Source organism: Platichthys flesus, chromosome 13 (genome assembly GCF_949316205.1).
Source record: "Platichthys flesus chromosome 13, fPlaFle2.1, whole genome shotgun sequence".
Classification (NCBI taxonomy): Eukaryota; Metazoa; Chordata; class Actinopteri; order Pleuronectiformes; family Pleuronectidae; genus Platichthys; species Platichthys flesus.
Genome location: NC_084957.1, coordinates 15,395,285 through 15,419,575, shown reverse-complemented (window position 1 = coordinate 15,419,575; position 24,291 = coordinate 15,395,285). Strand labels below are relative to the sequence as shown.

The 24,291-nt window shown below is 41.9% G+C and overlaps 3 protein-coding genes, 2 non-coding genes and 1 pseudogene across 5 annotated transcripts; 3 read left to right on the top strand and 3 right to left on the bottom strand.

Annotated features, from left to right (window-relative positions):
• Positions 1–552: 552 nt before the first annotated feature.
• On the bottom strand, positions 553–6,377 carry cep97 (centrosomal protein 97). Its single transcript, XM_062403143.1, has 11 exons — positions 6,272–6,377; positions 4,855–4,994; positions 4,554–4,712; positions 4,321–4,422; positions 4,113–4,226; positions 3,831–3,997; positions 3,569–3,733; positions 3,285–3,463; positions 2,539–3,193; positions 2,316–2,391; positions 553–2,138 (listed from the first exon to the last, which is right to left on the bottom strand). Exons 1-11 carry the CDS (start codon positions 6,306–6,308, stop codon positions 1,641–1,643), a joined length of 2,292 nt encoding a protein of 763 aa, XP_062259127.1. The 5' UTR covers positions 6,309–6,377; the 3' UTR covers positions 553–1,640.
• A 2,507-nt stretch (positions 6,378–8,884) lies between these two features.
• Positions 8,885–13,336, bottom strand: LOC133967102 (NLR family CARD domain-containing protein 3-like; annotated as a pseudogene).
• On the top strand, positions 13,287–16,456 carry rpl24 (ribosomal protein L24). The gene is made up of 6 exons (XM_062403154.1): positions 13,287–13,342; positions 13,469–13,544; positions 14,326–14,436; positions 15,431–15,567; positions 16,055–16,118; positions 16,331–16,456. The coding sequence occupies exons 1-6, from the start codon at positions 13,338–13,340 to the stop codon at positions 16,409–16,411; spliced, it is 474 nt and encodes a 157-aa protein (XP_062259138.1). The 5' UTR covers positions 13,287–13,337; the 3' UTR covers positions 16,412–16,456.
• Positions 14,855–15,035, top strand: LOC133967812 (small nucleolar RNA SNORA23). The gene has a single exon (XR_009924068.1). It is a non-coding gene; the product is annotated as a small nucleolar RNA SNORA23 (small nucleolar RNA).
• On the top strand, positions 15,727–15,907 carry LOC133967813 (small nucleolar RNA SNORA23). The gene has a single exon (XR_009924069.1). It is a non-coding gene; the product is annotated as a small nucleolar RNA SNORA23 (small nucleolar RNA).
• Positions 16,457–17,649: 1,193 nt separating the features above from the next.
• Positions 17,650–23,190, bottom strand: mpc2b (mitochondrial pyruvate carrier 2b). The gene is made up of 5 exons (XM_062402647.1): positions 22,817–23,190; positions 20,555–20,595; positions 20,057–20,141; positions 19,452–19,563; positions 17,650–18,752 (listed from the first exon to the last, which is right to left on the bottom strand). The coding sequence occupies exons 1-5, from the start codon at positions 22,908–22,910 to the stop codon at positions 18,704–18,706; spliced, it is 381 nt and encodes a 126-aa protein (XP_062258631.1). The 5' UTR covers positions 22,911–23,190; the 3' UTR covers positions 17,650–18,703.
• Positions 23,191–24,291: the final 1,101 nt, after the last annotated feature.

Here is a 24,291-nt window from a genome sequence, read left to right as displayed (position 1 = left end):
GCCGAGTGGGGGGCGGGGCCTGAGAGTATAGGTTTCTGCCCCTATAGCGCCATCTTGTGGTCAGTCCATCACAACGTAACATAAACCATAAAACGGTTTTTGTTTGTCCTCTTTTGGTTTTACCTTAAAGAGATAGTTCACCGAAAAATGAAAAACCACCCATAGTCTCCTCACAACTGCGCCGATGGGGGGGGGGGGGGGGGGGGGGGGGGGGCGTTTTACCCCTGAACACTTCTGAGGTTCAGGGGTAAAACAGCGTTGCAGCCAAATCCAATACAATCAAAGTAATGGCGACTGATTCTCCAGATGTAAATAAACAACAGAAAAAAACAGAGAATGCCTCCATGCTGCTCCTGTGGTGTCATCGCAGTGTCCGTAAGCCCCGACATTCAAAATGTCATTTACATGTTTTGAGCCTTAATGTCCACTGTTGTCCTCTTCCTAGTTACTGCTACTAATTAACCAATAGTCATGTTATATTTTTACTGCATAGAAACACTGCAGGACCAGGTTATTATGAAAAATCGTTTATTTCATCAGGTAACACAACCGGAATGGGAAAGTCTTTACATATAAATATAATAAAACACCTCTTATCATTAACATTTCACCTGGTCAAACTCTGTATAAGTTGATAAATGGTTATAGTAGAGTTGTAAATGTTAATCAGCACTTAATAAAACAGATTTCAATCCTTTTTCAGAAGATTATTGAGCAAGTCTGAGGTCTCTGGAAGGAATCAGAGAATATCAATTTGGACATACCAGTCATTTCCGGTATTACTGTACCAAGTGTTGTGGTTAATAGAGGTGAAAAGACTGATTTTGTCAACTAATAAATTACTCTTGAAAAAATGAATCTTTTTAGCAATACACTTTCTTTACAGGACAGTTGACTTGTCACAGCTACAATCAACGTCATTAATGATGGATGGTGCTGCTTACTCTACTGTTTATCATTATAAATTTACAGCTATTTATTAATCTGTGTGCTATGGTTTCTACTTTAAAATTCTTTTTAATTTTAGCTTTGCACACCAAAGGATTCTCTGAACAATTTTCAAATGAATTGTTCATAAAGTAAATGTTGACTGCAGCTGTATGTTTTAATTTATTTCAAAATAATATGAAACCTAAATTCTAATTGCATATTTATTTACATTTTTTTCATAGGTCAGTTTAACTATTGAAACTGTTACTTGATATATAGTATGCATGTCAATGCTCAGGTATAAATACAAATGTGGTCGGATGTGTGCTACGTTTAAAACATCAGCATCTTTTCTTATTTATTGCAGTTTATTAATAATTCAGTGGATATGGACAAAGTGAATGTGCCTGGTCTTTTCATACAAAGAGGAAGAAACCTTCTGACTGTAGATGACTAAAAAACTGATTTCAAGCTACTTCTGAAGCTACCTCACAATCATTGTCTTCACACAAAGAGGAAAGTGTCGCTTAAATAAGAGTATTAAGTATAAAACTCGGGTTACATTCACAGTAAAGTACTAGTTTTCAAGCCTGAGCTGGGTTCAGACTCGGGGGCGCAGTTGCTTGAAAACTGGGTCAGCTATCAAGATGAGTGCAGGTCACTCAGTGTCTATTTACACAGACTCAGGAGTTCTGTAAAGGTGTTGACTGTCAGACAGACGTTCCCTCCGTTCTTTGTGCTTCTACTGCCCTCTGCTGGGTGGAGTGGGACTGTGCTGTTTTACCGGGTGAGACTGGCGATGAAGGCTGTGATTTTGCTGTTCTATCACTGATCACCTCCTCCACCTCCTCCGCCTCCTCCGCTCTCTGCTGCACAGAGGAGAGGTACTGCTCCAGCAGGCTGCAGTCTGCGCTGTCCACACCAGCGAAGCCGCTCGGAACGGGACTCAGTGCACGCACCGTCTTCAGGGAGTCTTCTGTCCCGCTGCTCAGGAAGCTGTCCTCCAGCATGGCCTGCTGATTGCTCGTCGACTGGAAGCCAGAGTCTGGGAAGGAGACGTCTGTGCTGGGCGGCTTCGTTGTGCTGGAGGCCACTGGGGTCGCCGCCTTACACAGTCCAGGAGATGAGGTCTGATTCAGGGTGGCAGCCTGAGAGATGTCAGCCAGCCGCTGCTCCACAGACGTCTTCCACTGCTGCATAGACTGGAGCTGCATGTAAAACACAAGAGAGGTTTCAAACTAATTAGGCTGGAAATCACAGAAGTCCAGAGAGTATTTCTGGACATGATGCTGCAGAAGAGCGGCATTATACGACGTAAATAATGAATCAGGTGAAGTGAAGTGAATGAGAAGGACATTTTAAAATAACCCTCTTCAATCACCGACCTCTTTCCACAGAAACTTCACAGCCTCCTCCTGAACAAGCCTTTGTAGTCTCTCTTCCTCATACTGCTTCTGCGCACTGCAAACACAGAAGTTTGACCTTTTAGTTCCATAAAGTCAATATCTATCAGAAACCACAGTTACGCCATAAATGAAACAGACAAATACAAAAAGACTGAATACTGTTTCAGAAACAGTTTATTATTGCTGATGCTCGGTCAGTTACCTGTCCAGCTTCTCAGACAGGAACAGGATGTGCTCTTGCATCCTGTACAGGCGGATTTCGCTGCGCACCTCTCGGGCCACGTGGTGACAGCTTCGAGTGTAATGTCCCCTCCACCAGGACTGTATTCTCACTGCCGCCCTCTCGGCTCCCATCGAACTGGATTTGCTGGCACACATACCAGCGTCTTCCTGCTTGGGGGCTTCCTTCATCTCCACTTTAACACGATCAGAGGGTGTTTCCAGGTCATTTTGTGCTACGCTAACTCTGACCCCTGGTGAGAGAACTGTTGCAGCCTCAACAGAGATAACCTCTTCTTCGTGAGTCTTCCTCCCCGGCGTATCAACCGGAGGCGAATTCTGTTTCTCGTTTGTCTTGTGCTTTTTGGGCTGAGCTGGACGCTTCGGGGCCAAGGAGTCCGGCTCGAATGTCTCTGTCTCGTCCTCGCTGTCGGACTGGATCGTTAGTGACTCCACGTCAGACATGAAGGGGAGATAAGTGGAGTCTGAGGAAAGCATGCTGCCATTGAGTTTATCCTCATCTGTGTGAACATCCTCCAAAGACAAGTGCTCCTCTCTGAGCTTTGCGCAGCGAACTGTTGGCAGTGACGGGTGGGAAGAGTCCCCGCTCACCCAAGTGTTGACCTGCACAACTGGCTCTGGAAGTTAAAACACAAACGGCATAAATATACTCATAAAAACCATTTGTTTCCTGGAGACCAGCAGAGTATTAAGTCAAAACTCTCCCACCTGACTCTGAGACTGATGGAGCAACATCTGGTCCGGCAGCAGTGTTTTTCTTCACCTCTCTGGCTCCCTCCGGTGGTGTGGCAACCGGAGAACAGTGCATCTCCACGTCAAGATGAGTCGGACGAGGGGGACTGTGACCGCTCCCCTGCGTCTCCTCCAACAGCTGCCTTTGGTGAAACCTGAAGGGCAAAAAAAACATGGCAGCACAACAAAAGGTCGTTGGAGTAAATGTTTTCCTTCATCAGAAATGCAGTGTTAAAAGCCGGATCAGATTGACAGGACACCTCTGCTTATTGAGGATCTTCTCCAGCTTGGCGTCTTCTGCCGTCTCCAAGGCTGGCGATGAGGTCAGAGGGCAAACGGTGGTGAGGTACTGAACGAGCTGCACGTGCTGACCCGGTCGAAACAAGCGTCCTTTCCCTTGACTGTACAGCCACTCCGCTTTAAGACTGTAATGGTGACAATTACACACCAGATAGAAGAAAATTCAAAACGTGTGGATACTCTCTGTTACTTCACAATGTAGCAGCATAGACGTGTACACACCCTTCTTTTTGTGACACCACGTAGCCGTCCAGGACCTTTAGGTTCAGGCACCAGCTCATGATATAAGGCCGATAGTCAAACTCTGGCAATGACGGGGTTGCCATAACACAAGGGTTGCTCATTATAGACAGCTGCTCCAGGTCATGCAGCGGTGACAGGTATGACACCTACGGAGCAGGAATAAAAAAAAACAAAAATAAACGTGTGAATAAATACAAGCCCCTAATATATTTTAAATGAAGATCCCTGTTGCTGTGTGGAGTCGTAGACAAAGACAGTTACCTCATTGAGATCTCTTATCTCGTTCTCTGCCAGGGAGAGAATGGATAAACGGGCAGGCAGGTGGGCAGGAACAGTGCGAAGTGTTGTGATGCTATTTCCGTGGAGTAAAAGTGTCTGAAAAGAAAATTAATCAGTACAGAAATCAGATTTAATAATAGTTCTTTGTTTTATTTGAGCTGGATTACGACCGAGATGGCGAAGCACCCACCTTTAATGCCACCAGTTTCGTGATATCACCGATGGTTGATATGTTATTGTCAGACAGATCCAGGTGTTGCAGGGAAACACAGTTGGTGAGTTGTTCAATGACCTGTGTAAAAAAAAAAAAAGAGTGTACAGTTGGCTTAACATATCAACAAATGGGCTGAGACTTATTGGTGCACTTACATGTTTGTAAATAAATGATGATTTGTAATGTGTGAGAATCTCTCTTTAACTCACCTTAATATTGTTTCCAGACAGGTTGAGCCACTGGAGGTGGGGCAGATCTCTTAGCCCTTCAATATACCCAATACTGTTGTTGGGGAGATTGAGGACTCTCAGCTCTGTCAGCCGAGACACGCCCATCATTCTCACCAGACGGTTTTCTGCCACCGACAGCTGAAGAGGAAAAGACCAGGAATTACCACAGGACGTCCAATCATTAAACTAGACAGTGTTCATGTAAAGAAACCTGTATGACTAAGCTAAAATTCTGTTAGACAAAGAGAAAAAACAGTCAACATTTCAAAGTGGTCACTACCTGCTGAAGGCCCGGGCTCCGCTCCAGATAGTCCAGCTTCATGATGTGGTTCCGGTCCAGGACGAGAGTGTGTGTGTCGTCAGAGGTGAAACTGGGATCCAGCTTCTGCATCCCCTGGGCAGACAGATCCACCACAGGTCCTTGTGAGAGAAGAGAGGGTGGAGATTACACCGACTGGAAAACCACAACAACAACGGTGAGCGCATCATCACCACAACTACATAACACACTTATAACATACACAGTATACAGAGGGCTACTGCACTCGGCTTAAATATTTGACAGAAAACCTGTGTTAAAAGTTGAGGGAATTTACCAAGGGCTTCTTGGATTGTACACGAGTTTGTGAAGCCTGACTCGAGAACGATTCACTGCTTCAAGAATGGGAACAGCAAAATAACTTTTAAAGAGTTTTAAGGTTCAACGCTCAAGTTCAAAACTGCAGCGTCATCACATCCCTCCAGTGCTCAGATCTGTACACTGGCTCCAAGTCTGTCAAAGAATTTCCTTAAAAATCCTGCTGGTGGTTTATTAAGCACTTCATGGTTTAGGGCCACAATACATTACTGATCTGCTGCTATGTTATAAACCAACTAGACCTGTGAAGTCTGCTTTCCGTCCTCAGAGTAAAAACCAAACACGGAGAAGCAGCGTTCAGTTTTTAAGCTGCACGCACGAGGAACAAGCTCCCAGAGAACTGGTTGCTTGATTGAATTGAAGGGGACTGTTGGAGGTATGTGCTCCGCTGAGTGCCATACTTGTTTCTCATTTCTCACAATGCACTTCTTTCACTCTTTAATTTCTTCATTTATTTCTTCATTTTCTCGATGCAACTCTTTTTTAAAGCTCTTTCACATGGTCATATGTTGCCTTCACGGTTGCTCCTGAAGCCTGTTTATATTGTGTGTTCAGTATTGTGAATTGACTTGTTGTTATAATGTGCAATACATACAAACTGGCCTCATCTTAAAGAGCAGTAGAGATGAAACCCTGCTGCACTAAAGGCAGCGCTGGTTTTGGGTAATCACGTGTAGATCATAGGAACATTAGACAATATCTGAGTCGTTTCAACCGGTTTAACGGAACAGTTGAAATATACTCTAGTGCTATTGTTCTGCAGGACATATGATATCTGAGGACTATCAAGGACAGCGAGGGAGTCAAGGTACTGCATATTATACACACCGCTACGATCTGTACATCCACAGAACACACAGGCGAGTGAATAGCTCTGATCATCGCGACAAGTCTGACACATGATGTTTTGATGTGGATCCTCTGGACACGGCTAACGGCTTCGCGGCGGTTATTCACGCTAGAGCTAGCGTTAGCTAGCTACAAGAACACATCGGCCCCCTGGAAACAAACGCGACATACTCCAGTTCGTCTGACCACAACAAACCAACGAGGCTCTTACCGGCATCGGTATCAAACTTTAAATCTGCTACACCCATCCTGTCGCCCCGGTGTTCCAGGTTAACTGGGGAACCTGTCTTCTTCTAAGGCTTATACTTATTTTTAATGGCGGGTGGCACCTAACGTTAAAGGCGCATTACCGCCACCTACTATGCTGGAGTATTACTCTGCGGAAATACATAAATAAATAAAACTTACATAAATAAATTTAGATTTAAATAAATTAAAATAACTTATATCCTCTTCATTTAACCAATTACTTATATTAATATTACTTTAATCTTTTTGTATCTTGTTTTGCTCTGTTCATATGTTCTTATTCTTCTTTCCCCTTACTGAGAACTGTACATGGCAGATTTTCCTTGATGAATGTATTGTACCCCCTCCTCCTATCCCCTCTACCCTATCACACCTAGCTGCTGTATAACTAAGGATTCTATAGTCCAGATTTGGATTACTGATAAATACAGTTTTTTAAGTTCCTTCCATATGCTACTAATCTCCTGGCATTCCATTCTAATATTAAAACCAAGTGTGATCCAACCCATGCTGCCTCTTGGCTTGCCTGTGAATTGAGATCCTTTCTCACTTCCTCCCAAGTTTGTTCATTCATGTTTAAATGATTTGCAGCTGCTTTTACTGCTAATTGTATTCGGTTTGTGATTCAGTTTCTAATGTTGCATTTATGACTCATGCTATAAGAATGACTACTTTCTTTAAATCCACCCACACCTTGCCCTCTTTTGGTTGTTCTTATATGTTGTTATTTGCATCTGCATATGTGATTTTGTTTTGTAACCTGACCTGTTGATTCTCTATCTCCCTCTTCATTACTTCACATCCTCCATATAACAGCTGCTCAAGGCTCATTAACAAGTTTAATCCACGCTCACACAAAAACAAAGTGTCTTGTGATGCGTGACGTCACAAACACTCAAAGATAAGTAATTCACTATTAAAAAGTTTAACATCTCATCTAAGGAATTTTATTTGTTCATCTATTATCTACCGTACACTTTTCCGACCACAACTCCATTCTGGACTGGTTGTGAGAGTGGTGGTTTGGAAATAACACCATGTGCATTTAAAGAGAAATCAATAAAACCTGATGAAATCATGATAAATATTCGTTGTGCTCTGATTCACCGTTTCAGACTTGTTCTGAAGAAGAATCACATCCCTAAGACAAATCATCTGTTTTTATTTCACACATATGTAACACGACAATAATCGTGTGGACAGTCTCCCCCTTGTGGTTGTTCTGAGGTGGTGGTTGAGAACGTACAACAAGAAACTTCATCTACGTTTGTATAAAACGTCCTGGGGTCAGTTTTCTATTAAATGTATCAAAAATAATTATTGAACAGTTTCCTCAGAGACTTAAAGATGCTCTGCTCTTCATAAACTCTTCTTCATACTGTAAATGTCTCATTCACTTTTCTTCTGGTTGTTTCCATTATGTCAAACTGGTGATTTTGTTATTTTACCTGCACCAAGGACGGGCTGTTTCCACCTGTTTGTTTGCAAGAGGAAAGAAAACAAGAGTCATGATCCCAGTGAAGTCGGTGGAAGGATGTTTATTGAACATTAAAACAGAGACAACAAACAGAACTTTTCTCTCTGAGATGTTTTTCTTCTTGTTACATCTGGTTTGTCACAGAGGAAATGATCCATGTGTTTGACTCATAGACTGAATATAAAGGCTTTGACTGGGATGTTCAGCTGTTACACTACAGCGCCACCTGTGGGTCAAAAGTAGAAAAGCCACCACCGCTCTGCACCTGATGCAGAAATGAAAACGTTCCATTTTTAAGTCTAGAGTTTTGATCTTTTGTGTCAAAGACAAGTCATTTTTTAATCTCAAATTGATTTGATTGTGTTTAACTTTTGGTGGAACTAAATCAATTTGTGACATGAATCCAGGAACTTTCACCTCACAAACAAACAGAATGTGGTTCGACACACATGGAGACTTACTGAGGGACAAAGGTGGAACAGAATAAAGGAAAATTAAACACACATATTTTACTCTTTATAGGGGGTTTATATATTCTGCTTGTGTTTTGTCATTTCAATAAACACATTCTTCATGTGAATAAACACAATCGGTAGCGAGGGCCATCTAGTGGTGGAGTTACATATTACAACAACCTCCTCAGGATGAGTCTGGAGAGATTGAGATGTACTGGGTGAGTTAGAGATCAACTGAACCAACCAGACGTTGATTTAAACTTCCTATCCTTACCTTTAAGGAGAATGTGCACCACACAACAGTGTAGAGTCACTGTGGTCAGTGAGCGGAGCTTTTATACGGGTTGATCTCCAACTTAAACTGCATCAGGTTAGCTGTTCATCAGATGTTACCATGGTGATTTACCTCTTTAAGAAGTGGACGAAGTTCATAGGACTGAAATAACTAAACCTGAAGTTAACCTGATAACCACAAATCCTGCTTGGTAGCACAGACCCTGGGTCTGTACTGTGATACTGACTGTGTTTAGTAAAATACTGATGAAAGCAGTGTGGGCTGACTCCAACCATTTACTGACCTTACAGTCTCCAGTCGACAGGTTGAACTCTGCTGTAGATCAAGCAGCTCCTTCACTCCTGAGGCCTACAGGAGGTTATTACTCAGATACAGTCCTCTCAGATGAGAGGGGTTTGACCTCAGAGCTGAAGCCAGAGAAGAACAGCTGATCTCTGACAGTCTGCAGTTCTCCAACCTGGATAAAGACTAAAACTTAATTGTAAATTAAATTGAGTTCATGTGTGAAAATAACAAACACATATTCATGTTAGCACAGACTCATAACATGGAAGATAAATATGAAATCAGACATGTTTGACTAAAAAACGAGTCCTGATTCAGTACAAATAGATTATTTGAACCCGGTCTCTGTCCTGCAGATGAGTTTAGAAAATCCAGAACTAAACTCAGTGTTTTAACAAGTAGGTAAATATTTAAAATGTCACAGATTAATTAATGAATGGATTCAAGTTATGTATGAAGTGGAATTATGTTAAATTATAATGAAATGATAAATTGTGTATAAATGCTGTATTATAGAAATGCGATCTACAAAAGTCAGTCAGGGAACTGACCTCAGAGTCTTCAGTAGACAGGTTGAACTCTGTAGAAAACCACACAGCTCCTTCATTGCTGAGTCCTGCAGGCCGCTGTTACTCAGATCCAGTTCTCTCAGATGAGAGGGGTTTGACCTCAGAGCTGAAGCCAGAGAGGAACAGCTGATCTCTGACAGACTGCAGCGATCCAACCTGGATAAAGAAATATGAATATTTGAATGTTTCCTCCTGTTGTTGTGGATCGTAATCATGTCAACACAGACTCTCAACATGCTGCGGACCTCAGTCCAGTCTGTGACCTGAAGATAAATATCAGATCAGACGTGTTGGACCATTGAGGAACTACAGCCTTCCTGCAGTTCCTCACAGCTGGGATCAGTCTCTGTCGACCCTGTTCTGATGTGTTGAACTTCTTCAGGTCCAACTCATCCAGAACCTCCTCTGACATCTGCAGCATGTAGGCCGGAGCTGAGCAGTGGATCTCGGAGAGTTTCTCCTTCGATTTGTTCTCTGACATCAGGAACAGTCGCATCTGCTGATGAACTGAGTGGTCGTTCATCTCAGTCAGACAGTGGAAGATGTTGATGCTTCTGTCAGGAGAAATGTCTTCACTCTGCATCTCCTTCAGGTTATTTATCACTCTCTGGATGATCTTTGGATTGTTCTCTGTCCGACCCAGCAGGCCTCCTAAAACTCTCTGGTTGGATTCCAGACTGAGGCCGTGAAGGAAGCGAACAAACAGGTCCCGATGACCATTTGTACTGGTGAGGGATTTCTTCATGGTCTTCTTCAGGAAGTCATCCAGGGAGAAGGTACTGTCTTTGTCCTCGATATTCTCAAGAAGTTGTTGAGTTATTTTGTGTTGCGTGTGTAACGGTAAAACAAGTAGAGTGCAGCCAGAAACTCCTGAACGCTCAGATGGACAAAGCAGTAGACTGATTTCTGGAAGATCACTTTATCTCTTCTGAAGATCTCAGTACAAAATCCTTGGTACACCAAGCCCTCAGGGACATTAAGACCAAACTGCTCCAGGTCTTCTTGATAGAACATAATGTTTCCTTTCCTCAGATGTTCAAACGCCAGCTTCCCCAGCTTCAGAAGAACGTCCCTGTCAGCCTCCGCCAGCTTCTCATCGTACTTGTTGTTCTTCCTCTTTGTCTGAACCAGCAGGAAGTGTGAGTACAGGTCAGTCAGGGTCTTGGGCAGCTCTCCTCTCTGGTGTGTGGCCAACATGTGCTCCAGAACTGTACCACTGATCCAGCAGAAGACTGGGATTTGACACATGATGTGGAGGCTCCTGGACATCTTGATGTGTGAGAGGATTCTGCTGCACAGCTCTTCATCACTGAATCTCCTCCTGAAGTACTCCTCCCTCTGGGCCTCAGTGAAGCCTCATACTTCTGTGACCCTGTCAACTGATGCAGGAGGGATCTGATTGGCCGCCGCAGGTCTGGAGGTTATCCAGACGAGAGCCGAGGGGAGCAGATTCCCCCGGATGAGGTTTGTCAGCAGCACGTTGACTGATGACCTCTGTGTGACATCAGACACAAGCTCCCCGTGGTTGAAGTCCAGAGAAAGTCTGCTTTCATCCAGGCCGTCAAAGATGAACAAAGGTTTACAGACAGCGAGCGTCTCTGCCGCGAGCTTCTGTAACACTGGATGGAAAACACGGAGCAGCGTGAGAAGACTGTGCTGCTGGTCTTTCACCAGGTTCAGCTCCCTGAACGAAAGCACCGTCAGAAGACCCACATCTTGGTTTTCTGAACCCTCTGCCCAGTCCAGAGTGAACTTCTGCACCGAGAAGGTTTTTCCAACACCAGCGACGCCGTTGGTCAGGACGACTCTGATGCTGCTCTGCTGGTCAGTTGAGGCTTTAAAGATGTCGTGGCACTTGATGGGAGTGTCGTGGAGGCTCTTCAACTTGGAAGCCGTCTCAAGCGTCCTCACCTCATGTTGAGTATTAACCTCTTCACCCTGTCCCTCTGTGATGTAGAGCTCAGTGTAGATCCTGTTGAGGAGGTTTCTACTTCTTGTTTCATCAGTTATTTCAGTCACATGTTCATATGTCCTCCTCAGACTGAGCTTATGTTCATCTAAAACCTCCTGCAAACCACGATCTGCTGAAAGACAAGAAACAATGTCAGATACAGAAAAACTACAGAAAATAAAAGCTTTTTAACTTTGTGCTTTTCTAACGATGTTAAATGTTGATGCTGTATGAAGGAACAAAATAAAACAGCACACACATGTACAGTGCCAGTCTGTCTGACCTCCAGCTCCTGTTCTGGATCTTTGTCCTGACTGGGGACAGGAGGAGTCTCCTGAAGAACCAGACTGGTCCCAGTACGAGGTGAGGCACTGTTTGCAGAACCAGTGTCCACAGATGGTGGAGACTGGATCCTTCAGGACGTCCTGACAAGAAGCACGGAAGGACAACTGCTCCTCCTCAGAAACATGACTCCTCTTCCTCTCTCTGTGAAGACATTTCCTGATAACTCACATGTCACAGTCACAGGTTGTCATTACTTTTGTCATAGAGGTTTAGTTTTCACCAAGTATGTTTGAGTGTTGGTTGATTCGTTAGTGGGATTATAAAAAACATCAGATTACATGTTAACTTGGTGGAAGGATGTGGTCTGAGTACCAGATCAGGGGTGTGTGTGTGTGTGACATGTTGAGAGGACAGAATTTGACTAGTGTGTGGAATTGGATGCAGATCCTAAATATTTGTGAATTTCAAAGTGGTTTCATAAGGAGCGCTGGACAGCTGGACAACTGCTCTGTCGTCCTCTTTCTCCTCATAATCACTCATCGTCAGTCTGAGAGGAAACACACTGTGAGCTCAAAGGAATCAGGACAAACAAGTCTGTTTAAGAGACACAAGAAAAGAATACCAAGGACACACACGCACACGCACACACACACACACACACACACACACACACACACACACACAGGTGACTGTAACGTATGATTGTGAAAACACATTATGTTATTAAACACTTGATGAACAGATGTGATTAAGATAAAAAGTTAAACTGTGAGTTCACTCTGTTAATTAATCCTTTGAAAGCTCTTTGTTCCAGACCTGTGTTATAATGCCTGGGCCACACTAGAAGAAAACTAAATCATCTTCAGAGCAGGTCACAGTAGAAACAGTCTCTTACTCTGTGTGTGAGGGTCCAGGTACAGTCCTGAAGAGTATTGGAGGTTCCATGGACATGCCACTCTTCAGAGACACACAGCTGGACTCTGCTCTGTCCTCTTTGGGGCTAATATACAGTAAAATAGTGAAGTTATTGAGTACATTTGTAATATCTCTTTTTGGTGTTGCACTTTGCAACTTCAGACCCTGGCGCTTTGTGAAAATGACGAATCTGCGACCGAGTCTGCCAACGACCGACAACATCTGGAATAAAGAAAACAAATTACTAGTTGCCAGGTTCCCCAGTTAAACCGGAACACCGGACAAACACCTGCCGCCGCCGCAGTGAAGCGAGAAACATGAAACGTCTGACACTTGTCAAAACGGCTAATCCGAGAGGCTCCTGGGAAATGTCGTCCACGACGACTGTCGGTCTCATTGCATAGCGGTGTCTTATTGGTGCGGAAAATCTACAACAGCCCTAGATTCCTGAAAACCGCCTGCCAGCTTGTAATCATTGGGAAATAAGCTTGGTAATAACGTTAACGTCCATTCATTTATTAAGGTGTTTTAAAGTAAGATATTAACGCTTGGCCGGTTGCTGCTACGCCTGCTAGGTAGTGACGTCAATGTAATGAAAAGCTGAAGTAGTAATGTGATTTAAATATTTATTACAACAATATTTTTTGCGTATATACAGCGCTGAAAATATAAACAAAATACTACCAAACAAAAATGCTCAGTGTTTATTTTTGTATTAAAGTCAATTTTTACCCTCTCAATTCCGTTTCCGTATCCGCCAGCTTTCTTTCCGGTTGTGTGCCCTCTCGTCGCCATCATGAAGTGAGTGAAGGGGAAACTATCAAATGCCATCTTCACCTTTAAATAAACATGTTAACGATCCTACACAGATCAATGTTTCGCCCGTATTCTCCTCTTTAAGTGATGGCTTGTATTTGTCGTTTTCAGGGTCGAGTTGTGCAGTTTCAGTGGGTATAAGATATACCCCGGCCATGGCCGCCGATACGCCAGGATAGACGGAAAGGTAACCACCGGTTTATCCCCACACTGTCCTCAGATCTAATGAAAACCACATTAAATCCATGTTGTGATGCCCTCTTTAAACTAAAATGTGTGTAACTTAAGCTCTGGGGTCGCCCAATTGAAATGAATCATATGTAGCATGCTAATGTTAGCTCCTAGCATCACCATGTAGCTACCAAACAAGGTAACTGACTGCTTAGGTTTTCAGTGGCTTTGCTTTTTAACAGTTTTAGAAATGGCTCATGTGAACAAAATCATGTGTCATGGTACGTTCTAGTTTTTTCAGTATGGTGTCGAACATGTGACCAAACGCCACAGTTCTGTTTGATCAGTGTGTTGTCTAATGTGCTCCATTAAAGTTGTGTATTAGACAAACTCAATTTTAAACTTTGACTGTAGTTTCCTACCACCGAAAGACTTTGTTCGTAATAATTTCCTATGTGTATTGTTACTGATCATTGTTTAATTTGTAATTTTTTATGGTGTATATTGTAGATTACTTGACAAAGATGGACATTTAGCTGTAATTTCTCTCATAGTGCCCCTCAAAATCCCAATTGAAATTTAGAGTATTGTGTTAACATAACACTCGGCCCACTGTCTCTTAAACTGTTCAATGTTTGCGTTAATTTTTAAGATATTCAGGACTGATTCACTAAATCATTCAGATGATCGTTGAGTGTGTGGAGTCTCAAATAATTGAACTGTTCAGGTGACTGTGAGTGATCTTAGGACATTGTGTATCATAAGTTATTAATGCTGAGGTCATTGTCTTCATCTAGGTGTTCCAGTTCTTGAACCACAAGTGCGAGGCAGCTTTCCTGTCCAAGAGGAACCCCCGACAGATCAACTGGACTGTGCTGTACAGACGCAAGCACAAGAAGGGACAGTCTGTAAGTAGATGCCTGCGTGTGGATGGTGTTTTGTATATTTGTGGTGCTTTTATCTGATAGATTTAGTGCTGTAAGGGGGACGGGATCGAACCCGGGCCGCTGTAGAGACATAGAGCCTCGTTATGGTCTAATTTAGGTTTTAGCCTACATTGTTATAGTGTCTGCCACTACTGTAGCAGCCACTATCGGCTGATGAAGTAGCATTTGTTGGTCGAGTAATATATTAGCTTTAGGTGCGGATATTTGGTTTAATGTGATATTGGCATTTGACCTGTTCTTGCACATCATGATCAGCAGGCCACACTGGTCTATTACATTTATGATTGAACAGATTGAAAGCTCTATTAACACGCTATCACAGTAGATGGTACATGTAGTAGGGGTTTCCACTTATTTCCACTCACAGAGTTTGGCTGCAGGTGACTGGTGTGCACGGTGTTGGTCTGTGTTATGTGTTGCTGTCGGATTGCGTTTTGCAGTCTTGGCAGCAGCGCTCACTCCACACCTACAGCCATAGAAAAACGAGAGATCATAGTACTGGTCCTTGACGTCTGTATGGACTTCTCACCATTGATCAGCCTCCAAATTCTCTGACAAGCTACAATACTTATCAAATGTAACTGTAATATGTACAGTTTGATTTCAGTTCCGCCAGCTGCAGTTAAAAAAAACAGCATTTAAAGTGTTACTGCAGTGAATCATTTATTTTATTAAGTATGCGGAAAGTTCATTGCCACCATAATTCTAATTTAACATGGTTCCTGTTTATTGATTAGTCATAGTAACAGCAAATTCGGTATGTAAGATTATTGATGTCCATGTGGAGGGGGAGGTATCACTTAACACAAATGGACTTTTTTTTGGATGGTTTGGGACCATTTCTCTCCCTTCTAGAGAAATTTCTACCAGGTTGTAATTGGATTGGACATGTGCATCTCTGAAATAACTGCAATTGTGATGTTGGGCCACAAATTAACGTTTGTGTGTTTAACAGGAAGAGGTGAGCAAGAAGCGTACCCGCCGCGCTGTCAAATTCCAGAGGGCCATCACTGGGGCCTCCCTGGCTGAGATCATGGCCAAGAGGAACCAGAAGCCTGAGGTCCGTAAGGCTCAGAGGGAACAGGCCATCAGGTAAGACACAATACAAACGTCAGACTCCTTGATTTATCTTGCCTTGCTAAACTTCAAAGCCCAGGAGTATAGGAGCATATGTAGTATGTGTCACCCTCACTTATTTGCTAGATGTTCGCTTATTTGCTCAATTGAGGCCCCCCCCAGAGTTTGGCTGCAGGTGACTGGTCTGCACGGTGTTGGTCTGTGTTATGTGTTGCTGTCGGATTGCGTTTTGCAGTCTTGGCAGCAGCGCTCACTCCACACCTACAGCCATAGAAAAACGAGAGATCATAGTACTGGTCCTTGACGTCTGTATGGACTTCTCACCATTGATCAGCCTCCAAATTCTCTGACAAGCTACAATACTTATCACATGTAACTGTAATATGTACAGTTTGATTTCAGTTCGGCCAGATGGACTTTTTACCCCCAGTAATTTACTGTCACAGTTTAGCAAGACTTAGATGACAATAGGATTTATTTTCACCTACCCGTTTTCTCTCAGAGCTGCCAAGGAGGTCAAGAAGGTGAAGCAGGCATCCAGGAAGCCCGCTGCCCCAAGTGCAAAGGTAAGATCCCCTGATGCGTTGGTTCTTCCATCTGAGCTCAGCATCATGGTTTTCAAATGACTAGAAGTGTAGTTTATTTGTTTGCCTCTTAATGTACATGAAAAATATCAACTGCCTGCTCGTCTATAATGGATAATTCAGCCACTTCATTTTTTTGAATTGTATGATGCATTTCTGAATTTTATGTATTAAATGCATTTCTCCTTCTACAGTCCACCACCAAGGCTGCACAGAAACCCAAGGTTGCCAAGACCATGAAGATCAGCGCACCCCGTGTTGGTGGAAAGCGCTAAGCTCATCACTTATGGTTGTGAATAAAATGTTGTGGTTAACCAGCATTTGTGTACTTTCTTTTTTTATTTAAAAACAAGATGGTGAAACTGAGAGCCTTTTGTCACAAATATGTGACCCTGCTGTACAAGATAAGAACACATTAGTGACGTGCCAAGTTCAGACAGGATTTTGAATGGTATCAGTGTTAAGGAAATAAAGGGAAACTAATTGATTTCTGATTGGCTGAATCAATACAAATACTTTTTGTGTTTAACCCTGACAAAAAAATCGCTTTTTATGAAATGTTGTGGATGGCTCTGCCTTTGGTACCATACAGACTGACCCTTGCTTTCCTGTTATGTCTGTTCTTGACGTTTATGGTTGTAAAGACCCGATGTCCCCAAAAAAATAACCCTCCTACTTTAACGCAAGCTTGGGTTAAATGAGTAATTCCCAAGGAGGTGTGTGGGTCTTTGACTGTCTAGATATTACCTAATACTATCTTAACCGTAAATTCCTGTACGGTGTCATAACAAATCAACTCTGGATGTGTTTTTTCTTTGTGAACTACACTGGTGTTGAGGATGGTAGATCCTGAGATGTTACTGTAATGCAGAGTTTGAGCAAAAGGGGGCGACGTTCAGCTTGTCTGTCCAAGGTCTTGAAAAGATAGAATCTCAAACCATGAAATTAGGTTTTAATAGTTAGTCTAATATTAACTATTACTTCCCTGTTGCAGACGGTAACATTATTCCAATGTATTCTCAGCATTAGTTGCCACTACTTCAAGTGGCAACGATGCTGAGACCATAAGCGGGCAAATGTCTTTAAGCAAAAACTGTTATCCATTTATCTAGCAACATCACAATTTAAAGTTAGGTATATATAGTTATATATACACAAAGCTTGGAAGCACTCACAAAATTTGATAAAAACAATCAGATGTATTGAATTGTCCTCTTATAAACTGATTCAAGGTTCAATTTTTTAACTGACACAGGTATTACAGAGTCTATTGGTAAATACTGCAGAGGCTCCTCAGGTGAGGCTTTGAAGAGATGTATTGCTTATACTGGAAACAGTGGCTCACATGTTCTGCAGCCATAGACACAAATAGACGTTCAAAGCCTCCTGTATTAACTGCTCCCTATTTCCACCATCACATGTTCACTCATCTTCTATTGTTTCAGAGCTTATTTCATCGACCAATATATATCATACAGTCACTATGTATAAAATATCCATAACTTAAATCCACTGTAGGTGTTAAATATGATTTATTAGAGAGCCACAATGATCGACCTTCATAGTGCCATTTTTCTCAGAGCAGATCAAGAAATACTCAAGTGACGACACCAATTATTGCTAAAATCAAGTAGGGATATTCAGTGTAACGACAGTGGAAACATGTCAAAGAAAAAAATATCGAATATATTTTCTAAGAACGAAGAGGCATCAAGAGGGAGGGTTTTAAAATCAAAGAGCCAGAGTTAGCGTGTCAGTAACAGTTTTTACTGGTTCACTCTGTCGTAACAATCAATAAAAAGCTGCACATGTTAAATATGTGTTATTGGTGTCAATATCAGAAAATAACAGCATCTTTCTATACACTTTGGACTAAAAGAGAAAAAAATTAAATCAAGTGATTCATAAATTAGGATTTGCTCGCACGCAGATTAGAAGACTTTAAAGCCGTTAAGATGGGAGGAAATGTTACATGGTAATGAAATACAGATTAAATCATCACTGAGGTACAGATGCTGCGACTCAACCGAATTCTAAACAAGTGGTAGAAAAAACTAACTTGATGGCGTCCTTCTTAATTTCATTAGGAAACATTCCTTCTACCACGTTCAACACAAATTCAAGATTCAAGTTATATTTTTGGGGAAATTATTGCACGAGGTACTGATCTGCTACACCTGAAAAACAATGATGGAAAAAGCAAAACTTCTAAATTAGTGCACGATATATAAAGCATGAACTTAATGTACAATCATTCAACTTGTTGAACAAGTTGTACTTGTGCGCTGATGACCGCCATTCTTGAATGTGTTGACTACAGTTGACAAAAAATGTATCATGGTTCTTTTCTTATGTGTTTTTTTTTAAACCCTGAGGAAATTAGAAACTTAAGGAAAAGTGCACAATTCCAACAGGGACGACAGGCTTGATGTGGTAGAATCGTGGTTATGGCATGGATATACTGAAGAAGACAGATGATGATGATGATGGTGAGGGGGCAGGTCGGTGCCTGATCTCAAGTCTCCCTTTCAGTCCTCTGCAGGTGGAGCACCAGCAACAGAAAACACTCAGGATTCAGCAGCTTCTTTAGCCTCTGCCTTCTTATCCTGCTCGAACCTGTTGTAGGAAACAAATATATGTGACATTAGATCAAACTGCTCATAAAATGTATCTTTATTCCACCAAACCACAGTTAAAGGGCCCATTAAAGTATGACGTGCTTCTGAACAAAAAGGCAGATCCAGGAATTTAATTTACCCTTCTTAAATTTAAGAGAAATATGTGATTTGGACATTTTCACTACTTTACCAGGGAATCATTCATGGATCCTATTGAGCAAATTGAGGGAATTGCTGTGTTTGTAATGTGGTGCAGTTTGATTGAATTAAAGGAGACTGTTGTGCTTTGGAGGACGGATGAGCTCACAACTGTGTGTCAATACAGAACACCCTCGCTCCGGAAAGGTTCAACAAGCGTATAATCGAGGGGTGGATCTTTGGTATCGAGGTTCTATCGTCATGTATCTCGACGGTGAACATTGTTTAGTTTCTTCTGCCTTTCAGAGTCGTACACACCTTGTTAGAGCTAATTTCTCTGGTGGAGATCCGTTTAATATGGACTCTGGAAAATGAAGCCCTCGGGTAAACTACTGTATGTTACACATTTACAACTCTTCCTGCATCAGCTGCAGATCACTTACACATTAACCTGCGGCCATGATTTCATATCAGCTATGAGTGAGGAACACATATTGAACAGAAAGCTACTGTTAACTTATCTTAGATTCCTAAGTATTAGTGAGAGATGAAAACAAACCTCCAGATCCTCCAGAGCTGGGAGGCTCCTGCGCTGCCGACGAAGAAGTTGACAGCAAACAGGTTCCAGTTCTTGGGGATGATGACCAGTGAGTATCTGGACCAGATGAGCCCTGGTGGAGAAGGACAGCAGGTAGAAGTGAAGGTTATGCACACTAATGCTCAACTGGCGGTCGCTCATGAGAACAGAGTCTATGCTTTGGCAAAGAAGTCGGGAGATAAGATTTGTTTAAAGATACATATTGCAAAAGCAGACACATCAGGGGACTATTAGCACAGAGGAGGCAAAATCATAGACAGACGATTAGTAAAAATATTAATGAAGAATCCAAGTTTCAAAAATACACACAAAGCACTAAACCACATTTTCCTTACTTCATACACAGGTGTCTTTTTTAAACAGTTTTTTAAATATGATTTCCTATCTTACAAATTGTTCTCCAAACTCTCCAAATTGTTGGAGTTTAGGTGGGAGGTAGGTAATGGGAACATGTAACATGTTGGGATGCCAGTTACATTATCCTCGATCACACGAGTTTCAAACAAAAGTAAAACATGTTTCAGACGATCATTTTGTGACAAATGCAGTTTCAAATCTCTTCTCACCTGTGGCCGTCAGCACTGCAGACTGGGATTTACTGAGCTTGTCTGCTGGACGAGTCATATCAGCCAACCCGGCTCCGACCAGACCCTGTAGGAAAGACACCACATTGTCTTTACTCCATTAAATCTGGTGTGGAGGATTTTCTACTGTAGTTACAGTTTAACAACCCACTTTAAACTGATTTGACCGTTCCCAACCGCAGCAACCTGTGGTGGCTCCCAAACGGGATTTGACATATTTCAAAACACATGGAACAGTTCTTAAATACAAAGTTGTGTTTATTTAGTCTTACTAATTGTTTAATGGATCATTGTGTCTCAATAGGCAACTAAGCAGTTCAAATAAAACAGATTGCATCACTGACTTGAGTGGCTGCTACAAACAGATACAGCTTAAAACAAGTAGACAAATCTTTATAATAAAGGGTCAAAATACAAAAAGGTTGGGAACCTTTGCTCTAACAGGTGTTATTCAAGTTACTGAGTGAAAGATGCAATTACCCATTTAAACACTGGGGCCCAGAAGAAAACTGTTCTTGGACCTGGAATCAAAAGAAATTGGAAATGTGAATTTCATAATCATTTTGAAACAATGGACGTAACATTATGTAGTGTAATTAAAAGTTTTTTTTCTCAGAGATAACTAATCTCAGTAGAAGGTTTACATGGACAGCAACATTCTGATATTACCCAGATTAAGACAATAATCAAAATAAGTCACTGCCATGTCAACAGCATTTCCTGAATTAATTTTGTGTTTTAATCGCGTTATAAATCCCTGTAGAGTTTTCACAGCATTTCTTGACATAAGAAATATGGGGTTCAAGAGTAAACAAGATGGAAAAACAACCAGAAGTTTATCATCTTTAAAATCACACGACTCACTGATGCAGGTTAGAATTTTATAATCCTGGCAGGAACGTTGTGGATGTAAAGTTGACTCGATTCATAATCAGACAATGCTCTGTCACATATACATGGGAATTTGAATAGAATATTCTATTAGCAACTGTCTTGTTCTGAATACGGTCATTAGTGAGATTATTGGTGTCCCTGTAAACGTAGTGAGTGTTTGTGAGTATCAGAGAAACAGGTGCTCAGACATCTCAGTGTCCAAAGCCACTGGGAGAAGACGCATCGACGCAATCAGCTCTGTGTCGTTTACTATTTAACACAGGTAGGGAAAATGTGAGGGAGCTTAAAAACCCGCTGCTCTGAAACCTTCTGTCGTCATATAAGAACGTTCTTCCAAGAACTTCTCAAAAAGAGGAAAATCAGATGTAAAGTAAACAGATTGATAACAGTCTGCACTCCCCCTTCATTGATGCAACGGGACTTAGAACCAAACAGTGACTAATAAGAGACAATAACACATAGACACCAATTAAAAGGATTATTTTTGTAACATGTCAATATAAACAGAAATTTGTTTTGGCGATGGAGAAGAGAATTGATAGATCAATAGTAGTGAGCTGCATCTGAGGCTCACACAAGTGACCAGATGCTTATCGTGTTGTTTTAAGCACGGCTTCACTTTTCGATTTGTCCTTTAATGGCAGAACTTCTGAACTTCTCTTAAAGGCAGGTCTTAATTACACAATCTGTTAATGTCACTTAAGGACAAAAAGTTCCAAAGCAATAACATGGACTATCACACCATCAGGCTGATAAGGAAACCCAGAACATCAATAAAAAACACACACACACACACACAGTCGTTGGAAAGTATGTCACCACTTGATGTGACATGAAAATGATTGTCACTGAGGTTTTACTCCTTAAGAGAAGGTAGTTAACTTCCTGCCAGGCTTCTCTAATGGGTGGAAGGATTAGACATAACCCCCGACAGCGAGGCCTGGGTATCTATCTAAGAGACACTGACACCTTTTGCACAGGAAGCAAAACCAGCTTTTAACCACATTCCTGACCAATGCTGAACGTGGAGGAGGACGTCTGCTGGCAAATCATCACAGAGCGAGTTTGCTTTCTGTCACCGCCCCTTTGTACCTGGCAAGAAAGTCCTTGCTGTACCCTTGCACAGACCAAACAAACCAAACTGAGCCCAATGGCGCCTGAAACTCCTTAATCTCAGCCCCCTCGAAATATGTCACAGAGATCATATGTGTGTGTGTGTAAACAAATGCTCAGTCTATTAGTTACGCCTCAGTGAAAACAATACAGTCTGCTAATCCTCCGTCTTTGTTTAAACTCTATTAGACATGTTTCTTCAATCTTCTGTTGTTTGTGGTGCATTTACCTATGAGGTGTTCCTGATAGATTTTAGATTTAGAAATGTGACGACCAAATAGAGCTTTGTGAAGCTGGCATTTGTCACAACTGGAGTGGCTAATAGACTTTAAAATACCTCACACAAATTTGGGAATGCAACAATTTCAGACTACAACAATAAGTTGATCTGCAGCTTTTCTCTTAGCTTTGAATAAACGATTTAGAAACAAACACATTTGGACTTTCGATCGAAGCAAGGAACTTAGCAGGTCAACTGAACTTGTTTGGTTTTTCATTGACTGAAGTGTTGGGCTGTTGTTTGTCATCCAGGCAGATTAGTGTATCCCAGACACGTTATTAACACAGTGACCTCCATGCAGCTCAGGTGCATGGAGGGTGCAGGGGCTTCTCCCCTCCAGGATGAGGGGAAAGTGGGGTTAGTGCATCCGCATCACCTCGAATAACAGCCGGACAGAGCCCCACACCCGTCACCCACAGTCACAAACACACACCAAGCCTGCTCATCTGCATTACCTGCCGGGTGGTTGTACAGGGGTCTCAGTTTGGCGGGCAGGATGTGCTCGATCCGGTCCATGATCCGGTGGTAGGAGGCTCTCAGCGCAGCCATGATCGTGGATGTTCACGCGGAGAGATGAGGACACTTAACCTAACTTGAAGCTAGCTCAGGGGGCTAGCTTGCTACGCCTATTTCCTTTAGCAGCCACTAAGTTAATAAACTCCACTTGTCGTAACCTGTTGGTAGGGTGCCGACGAATAAAAGAGCGACGGGCGGGTGAGAGCGAAGCGCTGGATGCTGCCGTCCTACTGTCGACCTTCGCCCGGTGTCTCTCTCACCATGCTAGTGATGCTAACCGTCAGTAGCTGCTTCCTCTGACCGATACTGAGGTGACTTTCTGTGCGACGCAACCTACCGCGCGAGAGGCGGGGCTCTTCGTTTCCTTTGTTCTCATTGGCCGGCCAGCTCGGAACCTCAATATGATTGGTTCAGATTACGACGCTACTTTTTGTACCCGGCATATCCCAAGTGGGTGGGTACTAATAATCCTCTTCGATACATTTTTATTTTTAAATAAATAAAGATGACACAATTGAAAGGAATATTTAAATATTTTTTTGTCAATATTTTGTTGCAGTTTCTTTGATTTTATGAATTTCTTCTACAAACAAATATGGTGTTGGTGTTAATTGTATTACCTCTGTCAAATCAGAATCAGAATAAGAATCAGAATCAGAATTCTTTTTATTGCCATTACATGTATATTTGCACATACAGGAAATTGCCTTGGTGTGGTTGGTGCACTTTACAAACAACAAAATAAAAAAAACAATATCGAACAATATAACAATATAAAAAAAAAACAATATATACAGTAGAAGAGTTACGTGCGGTTTTAAGGTGCAGAGTGTGCAAATCCCACACATTTAAATAGAATATATATACACAGTTAAATATTACAAAACATCCAATCGTACGTATAAACACACAAGCACGACATTCCACATTTAATAGTTTGTATATTTTTCCTTTCTAATATTTGCACTTGTATGATTTTAGTTGTACCCTCCATGTAAGTGCTTAATGCTTAAATCTCAAATTGTATCATATTTTGAGATTTTAGCATTACTTTACTATATTAACTTAATTTGATTTTCTTTGTGTTCAGACGAGGCCCCCAAGTCTTTGTTTAGACGAATTATCGATTAACAGAAATAACAGAATATTTTCAGAACAGCTCTATAAATAAATGTACAAAATGGATCATGGGCTCCAAACTGGCATATTTACTTTGTGCTGTTCGTTTTTATCTATGCAATTCGTTACAATTGGTATAAAATGTAAGTCCTGCTAGTGGCCTTATTTTATAGAGATCCCCCTCTGTCAAAACCTAACAATACCCTGATAGAATACATCCTGCTTTATTCCCTCCAAATAAGGAGGTTATGTTTTTGTCTGTTTGTTTTGTCTGTTGGTTGGCCGTGTGTGTCTG